Consider the following 14,113-nt stretch of genomic DNA (forward strand, 5'->3'; position numbering starts at 1 on the left):
TTGGTCTATGGATTTCAGAGAAGAGACTATTATCCCTCCCCAAATAAAAGCAGACATACATATTTAACATTTTATTCTTATTCCTTAAGCATACAAGTTTTTAATTCCATGAGTTTTGGTATGTTTACAAAGCAAAAAATAGAACAGAAGGTGGCAGTGTTAATCCATTTGAGAGAGGGAAAAACAAAAAAGGAAAGCGACCCTTACAGTACCAACTTACAAGAAACGCAAATCATTCTGGTGAACGCATTGGTTATAACATACAGAAATAACAAAGACAAGCAAGCTAATTATTAAAGGTTAAAAGCTAACCTTAGAATGAACTGCTATAGTAGAGGACTAACATACAGGGAAATACCAAGGTCTTGGGTCTCCTCTGTCTCAAAGAGGAATACAGACAAACAATAGTAAGTCCCCTAATCCACCTCCTCAATGGTGGGGCCAGACCCAGAGCCCCCTTTAGGGGCCTGGGCCCCAAAGCCGCCAGCCCCGGGGCCACCCGCCCCCTGGTACAGTCCGCTGATGATGGGGTTACACACCTGCTCCAGCTCCTTCCTCTTGTGCTCAAACTCGTCCTTCTCGGCCAAGGTGTTGGCGTCCAGCCAGGAAATCACCTCCTGGCACTTGTCCAGCACCTTCTTCTTGTCGGCCTCGCTGATCTTGCCCTTCAGCCCCTCATCCTCCACGGCGCTCTTCATGTTGAAGGCGTATGACTCCAGGGCGTTCTTGGCAGACACCCTCTCGCGCTGGACCTCGTCCTCGGCTTTGTACTTCTCCGCCTCCTGCACCATGCGCTCGATATCCTCCTTGCTCAGCCGGCCCTTGTCGTTGGTGATGGTGATCTTGTTGGCCTTGCCCGTGCTCTTGTCCATGGCCGTGACGTTCAGGATGCCATTGGCGTCGATGTCGAAGGTCACCTCGATCTGGGGCACTCCCCTGGGGGCCGGTGGGATGCCGCTCAGCTCGAAGCGCCCCAGCAGGTTGTTGTCCCGCGTCATGGCCCTCTCGCCCTCGTACACCTGGATCAGCACGCCGGGCTGGTTGTCCGAATAGGTGGTGAAGATCTGCGTCTGCTTGGTGGGGATGGTGGAGTTGCGCTTGATCAGGGCAGTCATCACGCCCCCAGCCGTCTCCAGCCCCAGCGACAGGGGAGCCACGTCCAGCAGCAGCAGGTCCTGCACGTTCTCAGACTTGTCTCCCATCAGGATGGCTGCCTGCACCGCCGCCCCATAGGCCACCGCCTCGTCGGGGTTGATGCTCTTGTTGAGGTCGCGCCCGTTGAAGAAGTCCTGCAGCAGCTTCTGCACCTTGGGGATGCGGGTGGAGCCCCCCACCAGGACCAGGTCTTGGATCTGAGCCTTGTCCAGCTTGGCGTCGCGCAGAGCCTTCTCCACCGGCTCCAGGGTGCTCCGGAACAGGTCCGAGCACAGCTCTTCGAACCGCGCCCTGGTGATGGACGTGTAGAAGTCGATGCCCTCGAACAGGGAATCGATCTCCAGGCTGGCCTGGGTGCTGGACGACAGGGTCCTCTTGGCCCTCTCGCAGGCGGTGCGCAGTCGCCTCACGGCCCGCTTGTTCTGGCTGATGTCCTTCTTGTGCTTCCTCTTGAACTCCTCCACGAAGTGGTTCACCAGCCTGTTGTCGAAGTCCTCCCCACCCAGGTGGGTGTCCCCGGCCGTGGCCTTCACCTCGAAGATGCCGTCGTCGATCGTCAGGATGGACACGTCGAACGTGCCCCCGCCCAGGTCAAAGATGAGCACGTTGCGCTCCCCCTTGCCCGTCCGGTCCAGGCCGTAGGCGATGGCGGCAGCCGTGGGCTCGTTGATGATCCTCAGCACGTTCAGCCCCGCGATCACCCCCGCATCCTTGGTGGCCTGGCGCTGCGAGTCGTTGAAGTAGGCCGGCACGGTGATCACCGCGTTGCTCACCGGGTGGCCCAGGTACGCCTCGGCGATCTCCTTCATCTTGGTCAGCACCATCGACGAGATCTCCTCGGGGTAGAACGCCTTGGTCTCCCCCTTGTAGCTCACCTGCACCTTGGGCTTGTCACCGTCGTTGATCACCCGGAAAGGCCAGTGCTTCATGTCCGACTGCACCACAGGATCGCCGAACTTGCGGCCGATCAGCCGCTTCGCGTCAAACACGGTGTTCTGTGGGTTCAGCGCCACCTGGTTCTTGGCCGCGTCGCCGATGAGCCGCTCGGTGTCCGTGAAGGCCACGTAGCTGGGGGTGGTGCGGTTGCCCTGATCGTTGGCGATGATCTCTACTTTGCCGTGCTGGAACACCCCCACGCAGGAGTAGGTGGTGCCCAGATCGATGCCAATGGCCGTGCTTTTCGCCATGCCGGTGTCCCGCCCTCTCGGCTCCGCAACGAACTTCAGACCTGAAAACGGCCAACGAGTTCAGCGACGAGGAGCTCGGTCCTTTCGGAATCCGAAAACTGAACGCGCCGGTGCCGCTCGGGGTGGTCCTCGCAGATAGTGTGTCTGCGGAAGCTGCGCTCACCAACCACACCAATCCTAGCAGCTCTCTCCAGGCTTGCCGTTTCTCTGAGGGCGGCTCTGTGTTTATGGTTTTTCATCAAGCTCCGCCTTTTCCCTCCTCAGCCAATCACAGAGCTCAGTGCGGCTGCCGGGTCGGGAATATTCCAGGAGTTTCTCCTCAGGTCCTGCCCCCTGGTTTTCTGGGACCAATCAGCTCCCTGGGTGCCGCCCCTCCCAGAACTCTCCAGACTCTTCTGGGATTCGCTGGAGGAAACTGGAGTCCTAAGGGAAGGGGGGGAGAGGCGCCGGGAAGAGTCGTTGTTGACTCCGGCCACCCAGTCTCCGTTTCCCTGGCGAGCCGCCTGCCAAGTAGTTGGATGTCGACCGGAAGGATGAGCACTAGGCTTGTAATAAGTAGGGCGGTGAGAGGTTCGTGGGGCTCAAATAAGTTTGATTGTTTAAAGTAGGATTAGGGGGTACACGATTCCGGGGAGACCCAAATTACAGAACGATCCGGAGTTTCTCTAAGAGGGTGGGGTATCTGTGGCCCAAAGAGACGCTGATTGGAGCCTGACGCTGATGGAAGCAGCCGCGTTTGGGCCGGTTCGCGGAGGGGCCGGGCTGCCTGAGAATTGCCTTGGCCATCCCGGCGTTTTTCCCATCTTATTTTTAAAATAGGAAGGACAAGGAAAGAGATAATGCAGTATAGTTTTGGCGTCATCTTTAGCCCTATATGGATGGAATATCTGGGGATGGGAAAATTTGAATTTTCAAAAGAAAAGTAATCAGGTAAACAGACGGTTCTTAAATTGGAGAAGGTTCCCAACGCCTTAGAAGGGACGTTTTCGGTCAGGGGCGTGGGGAGGGAAGGGCAGGGTTGGATCCACTGCGCCCCAGTCCCCGCCCAGAACCGCTCCCGTTTTCCTCGGGCTGGACTGGGGCTTGAGGAAGAAAAAAAATCTCTGTAGAAATTCAGCTATCATTAGGCCTTTGGGGCTCTCCCAGTTCCTCATCTTTCCCAGCCTGGGGTCCGGGCCACTCCCCTGTTTCCTTTCTGCCTTCTTCATTCCTGGTTCAGCCTCGGATGATTGGTGGTGCCAGGATTAATCTGAGTCCGGAATTCGGCCTTCTGCCTTGTCACTTGCAGCCTCTAGGCTGTCCACCGCTTTAAAATAAATGTGATGTGGTGGTGAGCCTGCGAGGGCGGGGCGGGAATGTTTACTCCTCTTTAACAGCATCATATGCTACAGCAGGTTGGCAGGTGGCTCACTTGAAAGCAAACTGGTCGGGATGGTGCTGTAAAGTGGGAGAGGTTGGCGGGACCCAGATTCTAGCTCCTTTAAAACTTCAGATTATTTGCTGTGCACGCAATTCTTCCATTTAGTTTTTTTTTTAATTAATTAATTTTAATTTTTATTTTAGTTTTGGCTGTGTTGGGTCTTCGTTTCTGTACGAGGGCTTTCTCTAGTTGTGGCGAGCGGGGGCCACTCTTCATCGCGGTGCGTGGGCCTCTCACTTCCGCGGCCTTTCCTGTTGCGGAGTCAGGCTGCAGATGCGCAGGCTCAGTAGTTGTGGCTCACGGGCCCAGTTGCTCCTTGGCATGTGGGATCTTCCCAGACCAGGGCTCGAACCCGTGTTCCCTGCATTGGCAGGCAGACTCTCAACCACTGCGCCACCAGGGAAGCCCGTTCCATTTAGTTTTTTAGCCTGGATTTCAACTTTCTGTGCGTTACCTTCGTTCCTGTTTTAGATACAATTATATTTGGTAATTTGTTTTGGCCTTTGTTTTTTCATCCTTTGTGTGAAATGCCAGACCCCTTGTTAGGCGCCTAAAATGAAAATGTGAGGGACATTAAAGCAACAGTGCGGGGTTCACACCCCAAAGAAAAATAGACTTATTGCTGTACTCACATGTCTTGAGCATAGAAAACATAAGAGCAGAAGTGGGAGGAGGCAGGGGATTTTTTTCTATTTGTTTATTTATTTATTTATTTTGGCTGCATTGGGTCTTCATCGCTGCACGCAAGCTTTTCTATCGTTTCGGTGAGCAGGGGATACTCTTTGTTGTGCTGCGCGGGCTTCTCGTTGCGGTGGCTTCTCTCGTTGTGGAGCACGGGCTCTAGAGCACAGGCTCAGTAGTTGTAGGGCACGGGCTCAGTTGCTCCTCGGCATGTGGGCATGAACCCATGTCCCCTGCATTGGCAGGCAGATTCCTCTTTTTTTTTAAATATAAATTTATTTATTTATTTATTTATTTATTTATTTATTTATTTATTTATTTATGGCTGTGTTGGGTCTTCGTTGCTGAGCAGGGGCTTTGTCTAGTTGCGGGGAGCTACTCTTCGTTGTGGTACGCGGGCTTCTCATTGGGTGGCTTCTGTTGTTGGGAGCATGGGCTCTAGGCACGCGGGCTTCATTAGTTATGGCAGGTGGGCTCAGTAGTTGTGGCTCGCAGGCTCTAGAACACAGGCTCAGTAGTTGTGGCGTATGGGCTTTGTTGTTCTGCAGCATGTGGGATCTTCCCCGACCAGGGCTCGAACCCGTGTCCTCTGCATTGGCAGGTCGATTCTTTTTTTTTTTTTTTTTTTTTTTTTTTTTAAATTTTGATAACACTTTTATTTTATTGTTTTAAATTTTTAACAATAAAATATTTCCATCATGGAAGAAGGTACAAGGAATAATCTATCACAAGCCCATAAACCTACTACCCACAAATTTAGCAAAACAGTTTGCCATTTTTTTTTCTTTATACATATTTATGTTGTATGAATGATTACAATGAGCATGTATTACTTTTGAATAAAAGATTTAAAAATAAGAAGCACAATAACAAACTGACAATACATTAGCAATATAACATTGCTATGAGTGCACAAGCATCATAGTAGAATGCACAAATAGGAGAGATTCCTTTGCCACACATGTGAAAAATCCATCCCTTTCAAAGACCTTTGGTAAACAACTTTTTTTTTTTTTTTTTTTTTTTTTTTTTTGCCTTATAAACAACAGAAGTTTATTTCTCACAGTTCTGGAGGCTAGAAATCCAAGATCAGGGAGCCAGCACGGTCAGGTTCTGGTGAGAGCCCTCGTCTGGATTGCACCCTGCTCTCTTCTCATCACATCCTCACATGGTGGAAAGAGGGCAAGGGAGCTCTCTGGGGTCTCTTTTTTTTTTTTTTCCACACACACACACACACTGTATTTTATTTTTACAAGAGATAGATAGACTGACACCAAGCATTGTACATGGATGACCACAACAAAAGCAACAATGATTGCAATTACCAAACATGAAACACACTTATACTATGTCATAATATTGACATTCAGTCCAGTAATCCTCCACTGTAACAGCTCCTTTACTTTGCAGTGAAAATTGATTTGTATATTCTTTTCCTCTGAGTCCTTGTGGGATTTTTTTTTTTTTTTTTTTTTTTATTTAATTCAGACAGAAAGTCACAAGCAGGTCGATTCTTAACCACTGCACCACCAGGGAAGCCCAGCAGGCAGTTTCTGATGAAGGGAAGAAATCTTGCTTTTGAACACTTTTGCTCAATTGGCATTCTTTACACACGCACCTGTCCATCCATACACCTTTTCCTGGAATCCAAGGGTATTCATTTGTTTATTCTATAATTTGCTCAGGCTAATCTAAACTGATATTGCAAAAAGATTGCTTTAACAAACCTGTGTGTCTTTCTCTGTGCAGGTAGGTGATAACTTTTTTTACCTTCAGATGTGACTCCCTAAATGAATCACCTCCTTTATCTAGTCAAACTGGCCAAACTTCAGGAATTTTCCATTTCTTTATGCATTATCTGGCTGGGTATTCCCCAAACTTACATCTTAGCTGCCCAGTATAGGAACACTTCCAGAGATCCTTAACCTCACCCCCTCCTTCTGGAAGCTTCCTCACCATCAGCTGCTACCAGCAGCACTTCTGGATTCACTCTTTCCTTCTCTCCAAATTTGCAATTGTATTCCTCTGTTGGCTTGAAGCAAAGAGTATCACTGTCTCCACTGCCAGGCAGGTAGAGGATGTGAGAGGGCCTCAAATCTTGTGGCTGCTGGCTTAGCAGAAAAAAAGCCACTCGAAAATGCTGTTTTTCTTGAATCGGGCAGTCAGCCGCACATCGTATTTGACCTACCTTTTGCATTAAGTTTCTCTCTGTGGACTGGCCTGTAAACCTAAACATCTATATTCCTTTGACATTTCCTACAAGGGGAGAGTCTCCTGAATTTTGTCTTTCCTTTTGCACTGGACACTTCCCAATGCAGAAACTCAGTTACCGGTTTAATTGATGTCTAAGGAGATTATATGAACCCCAAGAGAGTTTTCAGAACTTTAGTTTGATTAGCTTTGGAATTAGGTTTTTATCGGGTTTGGTGTTTGGAAGGATCAAGGCTCAGGTTCCCCAAGCCTGACGGGCTGTCAGGTAAAATTTAAGGGTGGGGGATGGGGGAGAGAGTGCCAAGAAACCTGACCGCCGGCGGCAGGAAGTATGGGGGAGGGGAACCCCGCAAGGCTGCGGGATCTTGTTTCCTCTCTCTCCTTTTTCCTACAGTTTTTCAAACAGTATCGTTTTCTCCTCAATTCTATTTGTTTTCAAAGATATTATAATTCTAGGTTTATCAGAAGAACGCAAAAGAGATAACTGATATGAAACCTAGAGCCTGGCATTTTTAACCATCAAATGGCAAAGGCTTCAAAGACCTGGGAACCCTGCTAATTTCCAGCAGCATGGAAAAAAACCTGGGTTTGCGTCTGGACTGTACTTCGTTGTTGAGGCTGTTTTTCTTCTTTCTTTCACAATGAAGTACTTGTAAGTTAACTAAATTACACGTCTCTGTATCTCTAAATTAGAATTAACAATATTTATTTCATAGGATAACTACAAGGATAATACTTATAAGGCCTTAGTTCAGTGTCTGTGACAGAGTAGTGCTCAAAACTTTGCTCCCTTCTCCCTTCTTTTGTTGGGGTCCCACACTCTCTCAGGTCTGATATATCTCAGTCATTCTTACTGAAGGTTGGGGGTTAATACCAGGACTATAGTATTACTTTCAGTTTACCATAGAAACTATTTTAAGATTTTTAGGCAGAGCCCTTCAGCCAAACCTTTCCATTTTCAAACATAAGCACAAAAGATCAGAGGTTTAGTGGCTTGGTCTGGTCACCTAGACAGATAATTACAGAACCGGTGACTGAACCTACATGTCCTCATACTTTCTATTTTAGACTCCTCCCAATGCTGGCACATAGACCTTACCCTTTCACTCTAAAAAGAACAAAACAAATGGCCATAGAAGAAGATAGTTAAGAGTGAATGTCAGGGCTCTGCGCGCACCCTGGGCACCATGGGGGTATGTGACCAGCAGGTATTCCCCTCCAGGCTGTTGCTTCTGACTCACAACCATCTCCCCCATCGCCCCCCCACTACCCCACCCTTCCAGCTTCTCCCAGAACCGTCTCCTCTTCCCTTCATCCCAGACTGGTCGGTTGTTATGAGGGGAAAGGAGGGGGGGCCCCGTTACTAAGGCTAGGCTGGCACCCAGTTCAAAGAATCTCCTGGAAACTAAATGTAGAGCCGTGACTAAGCTTGATATCCTAGAGTGGGGTTGGGGGGTAGGGAGACTTGGGTGGGGCAGTTTGTTTGTTGAGGACTGTTCCTACGAGTCAGTCCCCGCCTTCGAGCCCAGAGAACTCCAGAAAGTTCCTCGCACAGCCTGAAACGGGGGCAAGGAGCCAGAAGCCGTAAGACCCCGATAAAATGGGGCGGGGCGGGGCCTGACGGTAGGGCTGGCCGCGGAGCTGCCTGTCCGGTGCCGGCGTTTTTCGGTTGTTTTTTCAAAATGGGATTAAAGAAGTAAATAAAGGAGAGACCTTTAGAGTTTCACTCAAACTCGCTAATTTATTGGATGAAAACACTGGAAAAGTTCGTAACTGATACAAGGAAGCCGGATGAACTGGGTGGCCAGACGGGAGAAGGCCCCACCGCCCTGGGCAGGGACAGGCAATAGATAGGAGCTTGCTGGCTTCTCTCTGCCGCTTCCCCACCCGACTCTAGTCCCTGGTTCTCGTGGGGACGTTTGGAGGGGTAAAATGGTCTAAGACCCTCGGGGGCGATTCTGGTCTTCCGAACTCCCCCCGCCTTCCCACCCTGTTTGCCCCGTTGTGCCCTCCCTCCTCCCCCGCTGTGCCCTCTGCTCCGATCCTCTGCTGGGCTGGACAGGGGCCCGCGGAGGTGGGGCGGGTTGACCTCGGCATCCCGAATTGGCGGCGCTACGTGACCCCTTAACGTCTCCAAATGAGCTGGAGCTAGGAGAGGGTGAGGGGGCTGGTGGGGTTGCTCTGTGTCACAGAACTGCACTGGATACTTTACGGGTGACCCTCGGGGACGGATTTAAGGTGATCAGTTGGAGTAAATATGATGACAGTCACCGTTTCTTATTCCTAGCGTGAGGATCTCCCCCTCAGAAATCGCCAATATTGGTTTTTCACCTGAAACAACCTCTTTTAACTGAAAGCCCATGCTTTTGCCCACTTCTCTCACATTTATAAACGTTTTTGTTGTTTTGGTATCCTTTCTTCATTTTTGATGACAGAACCCTGTTAAACACCAGGAATAACAGTATGTATATTACTAATCACACAATATCTTGGATTTAAAAGACATAAAATTAGTCGTATTACCATAGCCACCTGCCTTCTGAGGGCTGGCATAGGGAGACAGGTGAGATTGGAATTAGGGAAGGTATTAGATTTTAAAAATTCTTTCCTCATCTACAATTATCTCGATGCACCTCCTCTCCCCCAAAGTTCCTGCTGCTACCCAAAACACCGCTTTTTCCAGGGATGGCATTGCATTCTCTTTGCTAGTTCTGCAATTCCCTCAGCTTCATCTGGAACTTAAAAAGTGATTATTTTCAAAGTACTCCGTGCAAGGGTATATGTTATCAAGGCAATAACATATTGACTTCTTAGTATCAATAGAACACCCTCAATAACCTTAACTGATTTAGCCATAGGAACTCATTTTCTCCAAGGTAATTTATGGAGATTTCCCTAACCTCTCTTATCAAAGGTGTTTCTTAGGTCCTTCCCAATCTCCGCCCTTTTCCATCCACCCTCCCCATCCCTTGCTACCTCCCCCTAAAGTAGTGGTAGTGGCTGCTTGAAGAGTTACTGTGTTGTGTGCAGATGACAGTCACAAATGCTACTGCAGCTCTATGGGGTAGAGGAGGTCCTGTAGCAAATGCATACCCCCATGAAGGTTGACTTACATTGTGGCTAGACTCCACAGCGCTACAGTTCAACTACCCTGAGGATTAAACGTGTCTTTACAAACTGGCCTGTAAGTCTAAGCATTTCCATTTCCAAACTTACAGGGCAAGGTCTACCTATACATGTTATTCCCATAATATTGGATTTTCTTCAAAGGCAAGTATTTAGTGAAAGGTTTGGTGGGCCTTGAGGTATACAAACTCACAAAGTGCTTTTATAGAATGTTGACACAATTTTTTTTTTCTGCTTTTGGCGAAGTAAATTCACATAACAAAATGAACCATTTTAAAGTGTACAATTTAGTGGTACCTAACCCATTCCCATGTTGTGCAATCACCACCACTGCCTAGTTCCAAAATCTTTGTAAACCCCAGACACAACTGATTTTTAAAAGGGCTCACTCCCCAAGCCTTGAGGATTGTGCCAGGCCTTTTCCAACAAAGAGGCTGTGGAGGAGATTACATCTAGGATGCTAGCAGCTAGGGTATGAAGCATCTCAAGGGGAAGCAAGTCTATGGTAAGTCTTCCTGGTACAGGGCTGCAAGTTTTTTCTATCACTCTTCCAAATTAACAAATACTAAACCTCTGTCATCAACCCTATTGTTTATCTGACATAATTGTTTCGATCATACAGAGTAAAAGCAGAAAGAATGCTGATTGTGAAACCCAGAGTAGAAACATAACCCAGAACCAGACATGCACACACAAAGCCCTGTGGACTTGGGGCAGCAGGGCAAAAAACAATAAACCCAGAGTTGGAATCCAGGGTCAACATCTTTGCTGAACTGATTTTTTTAACCTTGAAATAAATTTTAGTTAAGCCAGTAACTTTTAAGTCTCCCCATATGTTCACCTGTGGAAGTCAAACACCAGCTATACTCAGTGCAGTGGAATGAGAATTCATAAACACCTAAAAGGCCCCTGTACAGTGCCCGGTAGGTAAGAGCACTGAAATACTGGGGTCCCCCTGCTGGGGCATGAAACTATGACACCTGCCTAAGGTGCTCACTGGGATACTTAAAATGTAGGTAACCACTGCTGGAAATGTGGCATTTTAATCTCAGCATTCTTTCAGAAATAAGAAATACAAATTGAGGCATGAGGCCAAACCCTTCCATTTTAAAATATGAGAACTAGGGATCACAGTGGAGAATGCCTTCATGCATAACTAGTCAAGCCAGTGCTCGAACTCACATCTCCTCACTGCCAATTTAGCCTCTCTTTCATGCTGAATCCAGGTTAAGTAACAGGGCTCTAACATATCACGTGTACTCACAGGAAGCAGGAGCCATGACCTTCCAATCCAACTGCCTCTTCTATTTGGCTGCTTCTCCAGAACACTCCCACGCACAAGCTCCTTTTGAGGCCACCCTTAAAGCCTCTACCCCCTCAGCCACCTTGAGGCCACCATGACCATACCTCTTATTTTTTCTGGACCCACCAAACCCAAAGCATTCAAATTCACAGTTTTGTATCTCCCAAGAATACTATTTGCCTAAAAGACGTGTGTCACGATACAATACATATCCTTACTTTCCAGATCCCTGACCTTATCTAAGAGGCAAATTGCCATTCAATTCTAGACTCTGTAAGAAAGAGAACCTATGCAGACCCTTCTGCCCTCAAAATAAAACAGAGACAGACATCACTCGAATTCTTTTGAGTTTATTTACTTTGAAGTAATCGGTTAAAAAGGGGGGGGGGAAGCCTTAGTTTGGCATGAATATTACAAAGCGGAAAATTGACAAAAGATGGCAGTATACATTCATCTCTACACTCACACGCTGAAAAAGAGTTCGTAACTTCACCAAGAGACACAGTTCAACTTTGCAAACAACTTGCATAGCTGATAGCTGATGAAAGGCAGATACATAAGGCAACGCAAAATCTTGGATCCCAACTGTCTCCATAAACATGAACGATCTGGGGAAAGATTCCTAATCCACCTCCTCAATGGTGGGGCCAGACCCAGAGCCCCCTTTAGGGGCCTGGGCCCCAAAGCCGCCAGCCCCGGGGCCACCCGCCCCCTGGTACAGTCCGCTGATGATGGGGTTACACACCTGCTCCAGCTCCTTCCTCTTGTGCTCAAACTCGTCCTTCTCGGCCAAGGTGTTGGCGTCCAGCCAAGAAATCACCTCCTGGCACTTGTCCAGCACCTTCTTCTTGTCGGCCTCGCTGATCTTGCCCTTCAGCCCCTCATCCTCCACGGCGCTCTTCATGTTGAAGGCGTACGACTCCAGGGCGTTCTTGGCAGACACCCTCTCGCGCTGGACCTCGTCCTCGGCTTTGTACTTCTCCGCCTCCTGCACCATGCGCTCGATATCCTCCTTGCTCAGCCGGCCCTTGTCGTTGGTGATGGTGATCTTGTTGGCCTTGCCCGTGCTCTTGTCCATGGCCGTGACATTCAGGATGCCATTGGCGTCGATGTCGAAGGTCACCTCGATCTGGGGCACTCCCCTGGGGGCCGGTGGGATGCCGCTCAGCTCGAAGCGCCCCAGCAGGTTGTTGTCCCGCGTCATGGCCCTCTCGCCCTCGTACACCTGGATCAGCACGCCGGGCTGGTTGTCCGAATAGGTGGTGAAGATCTGCGTCTGCTTGGTGGGGATGGTGGAGTTGCGCTTGATCAGGGCAGTCATCACGCCCCCAGCCGTCTCCAGCCCCAGCGACAGGGGAGCCACGTCCAGCAGCAGCAGGTCCTGCACGTTCTCAGACTTGTCTCCCATCAGGATGGCTGCCTGCACCGCCGCCCCATAGGCCACCGCCTCGTCGGGGTTGATGCTCTTGTTGAGGTCGCGCCCGTTGAAGAAGTCCTGCAGCAGCTTCTGCACCTTGGGGATGCGGGTGGAGCCCCCCACCAGGACCAGGTCTTGGATCTGAGCCTTGTCCAGCTTGGCGTCGCGCAGAGCCTTCTCCACCGGCTCCAGGGTGCTCCGGAACAGGTCCGAGCACAGCTCTTCGAACCGCGCCCTGGTGATGGACGTGTAGAAGTCGATGCCCTCGAACAGGGAATCGATCTCCAGGCTGGCCTGGGTGCTGGACGACAGGGTCCTCTTGGCCCTCTCGCAGGCGGTGCGCAGTCGCCTCACGGCCCGCTTGTTCTGGCTGATGTCCTTCTTGTGCTTCCTCTTGAACTCCTCCACGAAGTGGTTCACCAGCCTGTTGTCGAAGTCCTCCCCACCCAGGTGGGTGTCCCCGGCCGTGGCCTTCACCTCGAAGATGCCGTCGTCGATCGTCAGGATGGACACGTCGAACGTGCCCCCGCCCAGGTCAAAGATGAGCACGTTGCGCTCCCCCTTGCCCGTCCGGTCCAGGCCGTAGGCGATGGCGGCAGCCGTGGGCTCGTTGATGATCCTCAGCACGTTCAGCCCCGCGATCACCCCCGCATCCTTGGTGGCCTGGCGCTGCGAGTCGTTGAAGTAGGCCGGCACGGTGATCACCGCGTTGCTCACCGGGTGGCCCAGGTACGCCTCGGCGATCTCCTTCATCTTGGTCAGCACCATCGACGAGATCTCCTCGGGGTAGAACGCCTTGGTCTCCCCCTTGTAGCTCACCTGCACCTTGGGCTTGTCACCGTCGTTGATCACCCGGAAAGGCCAGTGCTTCATGTCCGACTGCACCACAGGATCGCCGAACTTGCGGCCGATCAGCCGCTTCGCGTCAAACACGGTGTTCTGTGGGTTCAGCGCCACCTGGTTCTTGGCCGCGTCGCCGATGAGCCGCTCGGTGTCCGTGAAGGCCACGTAGCTGGGGGTGGTGCGGTTGCCCTGATCGTTGGCGATGATCTCTACTTTGCCGTGCTGGAACACCCCCACGCAGGAGTAGGTGGTGCCCAGATCGATGCCAATGGCCGTGCTTTTCGCCATGCCGGTGTCCCGCCCTCTCGGCTCCGCAACGAACTTCAGACCTGAAAACGGCCAACGAGTTCAGCGACGAGGAGCTCGGTCCTTTCGGAATCCGAAAACTGAACGCGCCGGTGCCGCTCGGGGTGGTCCTCGCAGATAGTGTGTCTGCGGAAGCTGCGCTCACCAACCACACCAATCCTAGCAGCTCTCTCCAGGCTTGCCGTTTCTCTGAGGGCGGCTCTGTGTTTATGGTTTTTCATCAAGCTCCGCCTTTTCCCTCCTCAGCCAATCACAGAGCTCAGTGCGGCTGCCGGGTCGGGAATATTCCAGGGGTTTCTCCTCAGGTCCTGCCCCCTGGTTTTCTGGGACCAATCAGCGCCCTGAGCGTTGCTGCTCCCAGAACTCTCCAGACTCTTCTGTGCCTTTCTGGCTGGCTCTGGCTCGGGGAGCGGGCAGTGGGTGGGGAAGGAGTGGGAGGAGCTGGCGGGTCCGGTGTGGGGGGG

The 14,113-nt window shown here is 50.6% G+C and overlaps 2 protein-coding genes across 2 annotated transcripts; both read right to left on the minus strand.

Annotated features, from left to right (window-relative positions):
- Positions 1-58: 58 nt before the first annotated feature.
- LOC103019729 (heat shock 70 kDa protein 1B) lies at positions 59-2,554 on the minus strand. The gene has a single exon (XM_007193936.3). It carries the CDS (start codon positions 2,340-2,342, stop codon positions 417-419), a length of 1,926 nt encoding a protein of 641 aa, XP_007193998.2. The 5' UTR covers positions 2,343-2,554; the 3' UTR covers positions 59-416.
- An 8,863-nt stretch (positions 2,555-11,417) lies between these two features.
- Positions 11,418-13,844, minus strand: LOC103020014 (heat shock 70 kDa protein 1B). The gene has a single exon (XM_007193937.3). It carries the CDS (start codon positions 13,629-13,631, stop codon positions 11,706-11,708), a length of 1,926 nt encoding a protein of 641 aa, XP_007193999.1. The 5' UTR covers positions 13,632-13,844; the 3' UTR covers positions 11,418-11,705.
- Positions 13,845-14,113: the final 269 nt, after the last annotated feature.

The sequence above is a fragment of the Balaenoptera acutorostrata genome, chromosome 10 (assembly GCF_949987535.1).
Source record: "Balaenoptera acutorostrata chromosome 10, mBalAcu1.1, whole genome shotgun sequence".
NCBI classification, from domain to species: Eukaryota; Metazoa; Chordata; class Mammalia; order Artiodactyla; family Balaenopteridae; genus Balaenoptera; species Balaenoptera acutorostrata.

Excerpts from the sequence above, each read along its gene's own strand:
- LOC103019729 (XM_007193936.3), bottom strand. The coding sequence starts at position 2,342 with ATGGCGAAAAGCACGGCCATTGGCATCGATCTGGGCACCACCTACTCC.
- LOC103020014 (XM_007193937.3), bottom strand. The coding sequence starts at position 13,631 with ATGGCGAAAAGCACGGCCATTGGCATCGATCTGGGCACCACCTACTCC.